General features: G+C 39.9%; 1 protein-coding gene across 1 annotated transcript in view; it reads left to right on the top strand.

Moving 5' to 3' along the window:
• Positions 1–12,423, top strand: part of LOC124607446 (multiple inositol polyphosphate phosphatase 1) — a 206,396-nt gene that overhangs the window by 179,566 nt on the left and 14,407 nt on the right. The window contains exon 9 of the mRNA XM_047139783.1: positions 4,668–4,877. Coding sequence (XP_046995739.1) covers positions 4,668–4,877 — 210 coding nt within the window. The remainder of the gene's footprint in view (positions 1–4,667; positions 4,878–12,423) is intronic.

The raw sequence follows: 12,423 nt of genomic DNA, 5'->3' as shown, positions 1-12,423 counted from the left end.
TTAAAAGGGACTATGTCAAGAAGTAAGGTGAATTGTGTATGAAACAAATATTTTTTCTTGGTTTTGTACCAGACTTATTAAACCATCCTCAAGAAAGTATTATGTCTGGTGAATGTGCAGAGCATTTTGTGTTTCCTGAATGATTGTTCCAAACCTTTCCATATGTTCTCTAAAGAGGGTCTGCCATTAAATATGCTGAATGGTTGGAACATTCGTCATTTTGCTGCCGTACTGGTTGCCTTATGGCTACTAGGGTGTCGTCCAATAACTGCAGCAGCAGCATATCTTAGGAACTAAAGATATTTGAGTGTATTAAGATTTACACCAATAAATGATGGGGGTCCTGGGAAACACACACCAAATATTAATAGACAAGAGTGGCTTTTTGTTTTGTATCTTCTTCATTGAGTTAGCATGGATTTTCATCTGACGATTAGTACATATCACAATGATTGACTTGCCCATGATTTGTAAATGATGCTTCTCCCTTGAACAAAATTTTCCATAGATGTGCTGCATCACTTAGCATTTTCGTAGATAACATTTGGAAAACTGTAACAAATTTTGGAAGTCCATTGCCATGAAGCTGTAGATGCAGTGAAATGTGAAGTGGACAAAATGTGATGGAAGTTAGCGTTCACAGAACACTTGTTTAGTTGATCCCTCTCATGCCTCCAAATACCTCTTGAGTGTCATTTGCATTGTATGTTACTGCTTCTAAAATGTTAGTTTCATTTCGCTCATCAGTTACTCTTCTTTCTCTTTAGCATATTTCATTCTCCATAGTTCCAGTTTCTGGAACTTTTTTTATAATGTTTTTGTAGAACTTTTGTTTCACAGTGTTTGCAAAGGCAGATTGTGAAAGCTTGACACTCTTCAGCATACAAATGCACTGCTGCTGGAAGAGTTTGGTGACATTCACCATAAATGATATTTACTTTTTTTACTGTCATATACATTGTGAATGTCTCAGTAGTTTTATAAGCAATTTATCTGATTGCTACAACAGCAGAACACAAATTTATGGGCTTCCACGTGTACAGGTAAACACAAAAACCATACCTGAGTTACAGGTTTGCTTACATTTGGTATAACAGAGCAGACATTTGTATAACCTAATGGTGGGACAGTGGTGTTATCTTGATAATATTTGATAAAGTGCCGTACATGTTATGTTGTTAAAGTTCTCTTAGAATTTTCTTTCAGATACCACAAAAAATAATATATAGTGAATAATGTCAGGAAATTCACTATATTGCCCACTATAACTTGACAAAAACTGCAGCTTTATACACTGGTCAAAACAATTAGGGGATCAGTTGAGGTATCTAGGTTCTGAAGTATTGTCTTTGACAGAATGAATTAAAATGGTTTGACACGTTTCTGTCGGTTTTACGGAGTGGAGAAACAACATTACAGTCACCAAGATAGTGGTAATAATGGAAAGTTGCTGCAGAGGGGGTTGGTGTTGACTTGTGTTTACTCTACCACAAATTACACTAGCAGCTGGCTTAAGATAGTGTAGTGAGCAGGTCATGCAAAGCAGCAACAATGTGACTTAACCTGAAGCTATGCCATGGAGAGCCATAGGATGGTTGGAAGTGGAACAGACACGAGGGAGGTGGCTGCAGCTATTGGAGTGTCCCAAATAGTAATTTCCAGGGCCTGGATGCGATTTCAGACAACAGAAATCATTAAAAGAAAGGTCATCCACAGGTAACATTAGCAAGAGATGACCGGTATCTCCAGTTAACAGCTCATCGAGACAGGAGGCTGAATGCAACTCAGCTGCAACGCACCCTCCAGGCAGCAACAGGACACGCAATATCAACACAAACAGTCCAAAATCACCTTTGGAAATGTGGCCTCTATGCACGAGGACTATGGTGTGTGTCCCATTAAAACCATGACATCGTTTAGCCCACAAAAACTGGGTGGAGGAACATCAGGATTGGAGTCGTAACGAATGGCACTGGGTGCTGTTCACAGATGAGTTAAGATTTTGTTTTCAGTCAGTCAATCATCATTCCCTCAATGTGGATAGAACGTGGAACTCTGAACAATCCTGCTTATGTGCAGAAAACGTCACCATATCATTATGGTGGACGAATGGTGTAGGCAGGAGTCAGTATTGGCGGACATACGGATGTCTTTACCATTCAGAATGGCGCTTTGACTGCTCAGAGGTATAGAGACGAGATCCTTCGACCTTTTGTTGTGCCCTACGTTGGTGCCATAGGAGACAGATTCCTTTTGGTGGATGATAACACTCATCCCCACAGAGCTGCACTGGTGGACAGCATGCTTGAGCTGAGGGAATTGAATGAATGGAGTGGCCAGCTTGTTCACTGGACTTAAACCCGACGGAGCATGTCTGGGATGCACTTGGCAGACAAATTGCAGCCAAACCAGCACCTCCCTCAACAGTTGCAGAGCTGGATATTGCACTCATGGAAGAATGGCCAAATATCCCTCAAGAGCTGATTGATAACCTCATACAGTCCGTGCCACGCAGGTGTGCAACTGTACTGGCCGTCCAAGGTGACCACACACCTTATTAGAGGGCAACGAGAATGACTGTTTCACTGTTACGGCAGCCCCATGGTGCCTCGCTCTACGTAAACGCCGTGTAAACCTCAAGTAAAGAGTTGAGACAACAAAATATCGTACTGTATTACACACAAATTACAGTTGTAACCAACATCTAAATAAAATACATTACCATATGTCTATTGCTTATATCTCACCTTATCCCCGAATTGTTTTGAGCTGTGTACATTTATTCATTCTGGATATATTTGGGGTGGCCTGTCTTAGCAGCCTCATCCTGTATAGTTTTGCTTATGCACAATTAAATGTGGAATTAGACCCTAACATTTACCTTTTCTTTTGTAGAAGTACTGATCTAGAAGAGGAAATGTTTCTTCTGCTTTGTTTTTCCTTTATCACATTTACATTATTTTAGCAATTTGAATTTTGAGAAAAGAACACACTATTTTATTTCTAGTGTTCCATTTCTTTACTATGTTCAGGTGAACAGTTTGTAATTAATTACTTTTCAGTTAGATTAATATATTTGTTTACTTAATTTCTCCAAGTAGATGTTAACTTGATAATAATATGAAAATATGTTGAGTTGCATAACAACTAGTAATTTTTATACTTTGATGAAATGTGGAAATTATAGATAGCTAATCATCTTCCTGATCAAAGGCAAGAGAGAAGTTATGTGTGTTTTTTTTTATTTTTTATTATTATTTTTTATTTTTTTATTTTTTATTTATTTTTTATTTACTCTGCACATCCTTTGCTACTAGGCCATTAGCACATACCACAGTGGTCAAATCAGTTAGAAGGGAAGCTTTCCTCTAAAAACTGCTACAGCTTACAGTGTTTTCTGCTTGTGCGCCTTACCGGATGTAGAATTCTGATGGCAGTGAAGTTTATTTGCGCATTATCAGTTAGCAAGGGTTTTAGTCAAAGACTGAACTCAAATCTGCTGAACTGCTTTTCACTCCACTGTTTGATGAGGATAATCAGGAACACTAGGTACATTTCCAACACAATGGCATCCCACCACACTACCTTAACATCTTTCAATATTTCACTAAGGACTCATTTCCAGGTCAGTGGATAATTTGATCTGGGTGTATAGCATTGTATCAATAAAATATATCAATAAAGTATAGAATGATTCTTTTTACTTTTGGGAGATTGTCAAAGATAGAGTTTTCATGCTACATGAAGTTGTTACACTTACTGATTTCAGAGCAAATATACATCACTGACATTTGTCGCCTTGTGTTTACTATGCCTGTAACCCTTAGCTAAGTTATTTTATAATTGTAAACCACTGTATGTTTATTGTTTGTATTACTTATGGTTTGTTAAGCATTAAACTCCATGTTCGAGGACCTTAATTTGATTCTCTGACTTAACATCTGCTTCAGTTTTCCACCCACCAGCACTCAGCAAGGCAGCACAGTGGTCAAGTGAAATAAATCATAAACACCTTTCTTTTTCTCTCATTTTAACAAACTAAACAAACTGCTAACATATCTGCAATAGAGTACACAAAATAACTTCAAAAAGCTGTTTGTAAATATAGAGTACATTCAGACTACTGATAACATTTTATAAATAAAACACAGAATAGGTGTGTTGTAAATACATCACAATATTCAGGTGGCCAAGTGATGAATTACTGAACTGGGGGTTCATATAAATTTCCCTTTGTTTCATACCTCCATTTAGTGAAACTGTTGGGTTAAGTGATTCTTGATTTTCATATATATGATCACTTTTCAGACCTGTGATTTACCACAAATCTCTGTTTTTGCCAGTTGTTGTGTGTCGTATTGTCAATTATAGATGGAATACTACAATTTTTTTCTGTCATTCTATAAGTAAACTGTTTATTAAAATATTAAAAATCTAACCAGGTATTCAAATTAATGTGCTTTAGTGTGTTGGAATATATTTTTGCTACTGTATTATAATCATGGAGCTGAATATATGACATTAGACAATTTATGGGATGTGTGATTCATCAGTGAATTTCAGTAATGAAATCTTTTTGGGATGACTCAAGATGATTTAGTGAGCCTTCATCCATCTTCAAATTTTCATCTTCTTTAATTTCAAGTGGATCTCATTATTTGTTTCAGGCCTAGCTCTGATAATGAAAGTGGACAACACTCAACTGTTGTTTATTTTTCACATTCTGGCACCATGCTGAAACTGCTGTGTCATCTAGGACTATATAAGGATTCTGGTGTTTTGCTCCATAGTAACTATGACTCAATGGCCGATCAGCGCAAGTGGCGTGTTGGAAAAATTGACAGCTTTGGTTCTAATTTGGCATTTGTTCTATTCCAGTGAGTATGAAAGTGATTTTAATTTGGATATTTCTTGTGGTTTTGGCATATTATCTGTTTCAGATGTAGTGAAATAAAGTGTTTATTCATATAAAATGTTGTATAGTAATAAGAATTACAGGGTGTATACGACCCGGGACAACTGGGAGATCCGGGAAAAACCTGGGAATTTTTTCATCCAGGAGAAAACCGGGGAAAACCCGGGAATTTTTCAGAATTCATGGAATTTTTTGTTGTTTTAGTTTCAGTTAAATCTTTATAATTTCAACTGGTAAGAATCGATAATCTAACAAAGGATAATACTGCTACAATGAAACGTGAATGAGAAAAAATACGAAGATAAAACATAAATTGCAAAGGAAATGTGCCGTATACTGCAACAAAACACAGTGCTCACACACGTGTTTGTCAACAGCAAAATGTGTTGAAGGCTTTAGGAAGACTATGCAATCCTTCATACCAACAAATTGCCTCCAATGAGCGTGACATCACAATTGTTTATATTAGATTCATTTTAGCAGTTACGAGCGGGCCCATGCTCATGTGCAGTTGAATGGCGTATGAGTTGTATCTTTTCCCCCTTCTGGCTACAGAAATGTGCCTGTTGGCTGTGTAAGCAGCCGCAGCAAGCAGCTAGATGCAACCGGAAAAAAATTTACTTGTGCACCCTAGTTGCCAGATTCACGCACGCGCAACAGGCCCGGATCCATTGGGGGGGGGGGGGGGGGGGGGGGGGGGGGGGGCAGCAAACCGAGGTGTCTGACACAGGCGACAATTGCGAGGGGGGGGGGGGGGAATTCATATTCTTGAGGAGGAAAAAACCTTGTTTCACAAAGTGGCTAGCATCCAGTGCACGTTGGTCTATCGATTATTCATATTATTTTGAAATGCATCCTTGTTGGTTTTTGAACACACTCTGTAAGTTGATTTCTGAATTAATCATAAGCTGATTTTTGAATGCGTGCATAGTGTACATGATGTCTATCAGGGGAATCCTATTCGCATCTAGAACTAGACTTCTCTGCAGGCAAAAGGGGACCGGGCCGTACAAGCTGAGCGGAGTAAAGCCGAATGAGTGAACACCAATCGCTGTCTGATTATGTCGTTGATTGGGTTTGTGAATGATCAGCATTGTTATAATTACTAGGGAAATCCACAGTCAGACTACCAGAGTGGTAATAAACGACCAACAGGAATAACAGGTAAGAAAGATTACGTATTAGCTTCTCGGTGTATCCAAGAAAATGAAATTTTGTCAAATCATTACACTAGTAGGGGCCAGTTGTATAGTCCCCATCTACCAGCCGCTTAAGTTCTGTTCTGGAAGTAGCGCGGAAAATGGTTTGTACGAACATAACAACGCCTAACCAGAGAATAATCAGGGATGAGTAAACCAGTGATTCTGGCGGCGTTAGTGAAGTTAACCGGCGAATAAGTTTTGACAAAGGCAGGAATAGTTCCAGAATTAGTCATGACAAGATTGTTTGTTAGAACGAAGAATGAGAAGAAACTGTGACATTACAGAAACTAGGGAAGAATATGGCGATTCCAAATATATATAAAAATCTCATACTACTACTTTTCGATCTCATGCTTGAGAAACTGGAGCATATGAATGAAATGTGAAACTATTTTCTAACATGAAGCTTTTTGCTTGTAGTAGGCCTAATAGGCATTTTATGTCAGTCTTCGTGAATTATATTCTGTCGTGTTGTAAAAATGAACATTTGTGCCAAAACAATCTCGTTTATTTGGTGTGTGTTACAATTTCTGCAGTGCTAGAAAGGCCTATTTTGATTTATCTAGCAGACAGTGACAAAATAGACATAATCAGATCAAGAAACCATACGAGTCTTGGGTACTATTGTATTAACAGCTTATGCAGTATTAGACAACGATATTTCGATTTTTCATGCAGCAAACCGTTTGATGAACTTTGATGAGGTAACAGATTCTTTCGCAGAAAGGAAAGCATGCCATGTAAAGCTGTAGCAAGATTAGAGAGAATCCAGTGCTAGGAGCTAAGGATTGAAGAAATGTGTACTGTCTTGACTGTCTCTTGTCTTAATGGTTTAATGTGTCCTATATTTAATTCTGTGTCACCCAAAATAGAAAGTAATTAGCTAACAGGCAATAAAGAGTGCAAATTTGCTGAAGAGTTCTTCTTCTCCCGGATTACAAAATGCGAGTTCTCTCTCTCTCTCTCTCTCTCTCTCTCTCTCTTTCATTCTTTTTTTTTTTTTTTTTTTTTTTTTAAAAAAAAAAAAAAAAAAAAAAAAAAAAGCAGGATGTCAAACTCGGCGACTGGGAGTAGGAGAGGCACCACAGGACATTTTAATTTGCACTGTCCTGAATATAGTTTGATGGCATCCAGTACAAAATATACACGTTTCAAATCCACAGAGCGAAATACATGCTGTGTGAAGAGGGGTGGCACTGCACTCTGGCACACTTAAGACCAAATAACATGTCTTATATTTCCTCAAACATGTATGTTTTATGTATCAGGCTCTCCAGAAAGATGTGCGGTACAAAAGAAACATATTATTGAAAACACAATTTTTTTAAATTTTTGACGTTTTATCTCAAACGCATGAGGTAGGGGGGAAAAGGGGGCGGGCATATGCCACTATCTTAGTATTGCCCCGGTTTGGAAATATCATAGATCCAGGGTTGATGCGCAGAGCAGTTATAGTGGGGAAGTGTGTAGTCTCCACGTGACCCGTGTTTACGTTTAGTGATTTTGGTGTTTCCTCTTCGTTTACTGCTCTCACTTCAAATGAAAACAAAACGGATTTCTGTGGCCGGGAACTAGCAAGTGAATTAAAATACATTCACATAATTACAGTAGGCTAATATATGTTGTTAGTGTCAGATTTTATTTTATTTCCACGTTTCTGACAGTCCTGCATTAATCGCCTTGTAGAACAATGAAGTTATTTTTGTCGGTTTGCTAAAGAAATTTGGTTTTTTTTAACTTTTTACGCTGAGGCAGTTAATGTGTTTGAAATGAAATTTTTACTTCCACACTATTGGCTAATTTCAACTGCTCGCTGCATTTCAAATGCACATTTTCCTCTTTTAGCATGTATGGCATTATGCCATAATAAAGAATCAAAAAATGAGTTAATACAGTACTGGTACTCCAAGAAAATTTCCATCCCGAAACCCAAACTGAAAAGCTTAATATCAGATCGAGGCCTACTTCAATGGGAATCTGGATATACGAATGTGCTCTTTAAGTATACACTTTAAATGTGTCGTTTTAGCGTGGTTCATGAAATTCCGATACTCTTGGATTATCCTCTGATGTGTTGTTTCTTTTATGACATAATGTAAGATCTTTTATTGTTTTACACGTACTAACATACAGGCTTCCTGCATCGTAGCAGCTGCCAAAGCGTGGTGGCGCCTGTTATCTGGCGCTCTCTGACGACTACTGAAACGAACCTATTTCTAACAAGTCGCGGGAAAATACTGCGAATGGTGGTTTGAAAAGTGTTACTTTCAAAGTAAATTTCCTTTTACGCAGGCTGAACTACGTGTGAGAATGTACGATGAATTTCTTAAATGACAGAGCGTTTGATGACGAGCCATTTCGAACCCAGATCAGCCATTCATGTCGTTATTATGAGCAAATTGATGCAGTGCTACGGGAAGCTCGCTCTCCTCTGCGGTAGCTAATTTATTTGTGTAAAACTTTGACGACAAGTCGCTGGACTCGGCTAAAACTTTTACTGGCACATCTGTCTGATATATGTTAAAGTGTAACACGCGCAATAAAGATCAACATTATATGTGAAAGTTTAGCTTCTCTTGCAGCTTATTAACCCTAGAGACCAATATTATATGTGAAAGCTTTTCTTTTCTTGTAGAAACACTATGTATATTAATTCAAAACATTAACTTTTCCTGTTTGTGTATACGCACTACTTAACAGTGATGTTGCTGTTAGCTGACTACATCATGTGTCCTGTGGTCTACATAACCGCTGTAATCGACTGGCGAGACCACGTGACATGAGCTATGACTGGTTTACAAAAGCGCATCTCAATCTCGATTACAATGGTTCGGAAAGTAACATGCGGTGTTTGGTGGAATTCAAATTTATACTTTCGTAATACGAAAATTTGCAGCGTACATGTTGCTGCACATCAAAAATCTTTCCAAAAGGGGTTTTCTTCCCTGAGTTTCGTTTTCTAAAGTGCCGGGAAATTCTACGCCCGTGTATAAAAACATAACCATTCAAAGGGTTGATAAGTTTTATAGTTCTGAGGGAAAAGTCAGTATAAATTTGAAAACTTAATAAACCACGGAATAATGTAGATAGAGAGGTAAAAATTGACACACATGCTTGGAATGACATGGGGTTTTATTAAAACCACCCCATATTGCTAGATTTATGAAAGATCTCTTCCGCGCATCGTTTGGTGATGGTCGTGTGCTCAGCCGCCACTTTCGTCGTGCTTGGCCTCCCAGGTCTCCAGACCTCAGTCCGTGTGATTATTGGCTTTGGGGTTACCTGAAGTCGCAAGTGTATCGTGATCGATCGACATCTCTAGGATGCTGAAAGAGAACATCTGACGCCAATGCCTCACCATAACTTCAGACATGCTTTACAGTGCTGGTCACAACACTATTCCTCGACTACAGCTATTGTTGAGGAATGATGGTGGATGTATTGAGCATTTCCTGTAAAGAACATCATCTTTGTTTTGTCTTACTTTGTTATGCTAATTAATCACCCGGTACTGCCACTTAATAACACAGAAAAAGTGTGTTTTCATCCTGGAGAAAGTGTATTTTTAACTGCGAAATCCGGAAAAAATCCGGGAATTTTTTTCGTTGTCCACATATACACCCTGAATTACAAAATTCACATATGTAACAATGAAAAGATCAATAACTGACAAAATTATTTAATTGGATAGAGAAAATCAAACTGCAACGACATGCCAGACTTCACCTCAGAAAGCTGTCCCATCTTCTCCAAAACTACCTGAACAGTGGTATTTCCCTTCCCATCCCTCTGCAACTCCCTCAACAGCTATACCATCAAACACCACTCCTCTCCTATGAACCGAACTTGGCCAACCTCCTCAGCATCCCACAGCCTTCACCACTGCCTCCCAGACCAAGAATAAAACATAATCCCAAGAACCGGTCACAACAGTACAGTGCCCTTAACCTTTCATCAAAGCACTCTCCCCTCACGAATTATCTGTATTGTCTAAGGACCTCACTTTCAGCCCTGAACCTGCATTTGATCATGCTGTTTTGATGAAGGACCTACTTTCCTTCACACGTAATTGTTGTGACTCGCCGATCTTTCAAAGTGCCGCCGCGCAGTTACGCGCATCCTCTACATGCGGCGCTGTCTGCCAGCCATGCAGCAGCAGCACCACCTAAGCGGGCAGCCAGCTAGCAGCCGCTAGACTTGGACTCCGTGCTGATTTGACTGTTATCGTCTACACACGTCATACTTTGTTTACTTGATCTGTGACTTACATGTATTGTGTCATCCTTGAAATATATTTGTTCAACTTGACATTATAACAATTGGCGACGAGGTAGTGAATTTTTATTTTTCATCGTTGATCCACAGGTTTCTATGGCTACTTTAGAGCAACTATTGCAAGGTCTCATTGGACAGCAAACACTTCTCACATCTGCGATTTGTGATTTCGTTGCGGCATCGAATGTATGGCGTCTCTCATCGTTGTCTCTACCTCCTTTTCCTCCTTACAGTGAGATGGTGGAAGACTGGTCTGATTACGAAAAACCTCTTCGACAGCACTTCTTGCCATTTCATGTCGCAGACGAACAAACATGTAAGTCTCTGTTCCTTTCATGGAGTTCACATCAAATGTAACGGTTGTTGTTGCAATTGGCTCCTTTGAAAGATCCTGCGTCTTTGTCCTTTGCTGAAATGTGCTCACTTCTGTCCGTATATTTTCAAAAGCATACGCATGTGGCAGCCTCTCGTGTTGCCTTTTATTGTTGTCAAAAACAACCGAATCAATCCTATCATGCTTGGGCTGCTGGACTTCATGGCATCATTCGAAAGTGTCAATTTGTTACTGATGTTCACAAAGAATCCTACGCTGATTCCATGGTATGGGATGCTATTATCTGGTCGGCGCCCGACAAAGAAGTTAGGCAACATGCCCTCCAGTTGGCAAATCCGACTCTAGATGAAGTCCTATCCATCACTCAGTCTTTTGAAATTTCTCGTGCTTCTGGAGCGCAAATAGAGGCATGGGGTGACGTCAGGGAAGTACAACCTCTGTGTGCTGTTGACGAAGCGTGCAGCGTCCCCCTGCCGGCCGACATGGCTGCAGTACGCTCCCAAGCGCAGCCTCGGCCTAACCGTAAACAAACCTCTAAGAAACTGCAGCAAAACCCACGGGAACTTCCTTCATGTCCGCGGTATTTTACGAAACATTCACGGGAGGATTGTCCCCAATGTTGGGCCGTGTGTCACAAATGCAAAAAGAAGGGTCATGTGTCATCCGTTTGCAAATCCGACCGCATACCTGATGTTCATGAATGTGATGATGATTTTGCTTGTGTGTTGTCTGTCAATGGTACTTCTTCCCTTTCAGGGAAGTTATTCCTCACTGTCCAAATACTTGGTCGGGATGTTCGCATGCAGGTGGATACTGGTTCTGCTGCCACTATCATCAATTCTCAAACGTATCTTCAGTTGGGTTCTCCAATCCTATCACTTGTCACTAGGCAATTACGGACGTACAACAAACAGAAGATTTCTCTCTTGGGACAATTTGATGCTGAGGTATCTTACAAATCCGTCGCGCTGTTCCCATATTTGTAGTCGACCATAGTAACGCGGAGAATCACCATAGTAACGCGGAGAATCTTTGGTTTCAATGCCTTTTGCGTTTTTGGGTTCTCCATAGATGACTCTGTCAATATCGTCTCTGATGCTATTCCTTATGCTCAATTGGATTCCTTGTTGATGACATTTCTGTCCCTTTTTTCTCCTGGGTTAGGCCATGCAACCGACTTTGAAGCTCATATTACGCTCAAACCCACTGCGCGGCCTAAGTTTTTTTGGGCTTGGCCCATTCCTGTGGCCCTTCGTGATCAGGTCAAACGGGAGCTGGATCATCTCACTGCTTCAGGGGTCTTGCTTCCTGTCACTTCCAGAGAGTGGTCCTCTCCTGTCGTTGTCGTTGCTAATCCCAATGGTGGTATTCATCTCTGTGGCGATTTCAAATCCACCGTAAATTCTCAATGCCTCATTGACACTTACCCTATGCCACAACCTGAAGAATTGTTCACTAAACTTGATGGAGGCCAGCATTTTTCTAAACTTGACCCGTCAGAAGCTTATCATCAACTTTCTCTTGACGCTGCTTCCCACCAGTTCCTGGTCCTTAACACGCCTTTCGGCCTCTATCAATACCAACGATTGCCATTCGGGGTTGCCAGCACCCCTGCTCTCTTTCAGCGATTCTTGGAACAATTATTGCTCCCTGTCCCTGGGTGTATAAATTACATGGACAACATTGTTGTCACTGTC

Source organism: Schistocerca americana, chromosome 1 (genome assembly GCF_021461395.2).
Source record: "Schistocerca americana isolate TAMUIC-IGC-003095 chromosome 1, iqSchAmer2.1, whole genome shotgun sequence".
In the NCBI taxonomy this organism is placed as follows: Eukaryota; Metazoa; Arthropoda; class Insecta; order Orthoptera; family Acrididae; genus Schistocerca; species Schistocerca americana.
Note: the sequence above shows the minus strand (reverse complement) of the source record. Positions and strands in the feature narration are given on the sequence as shown.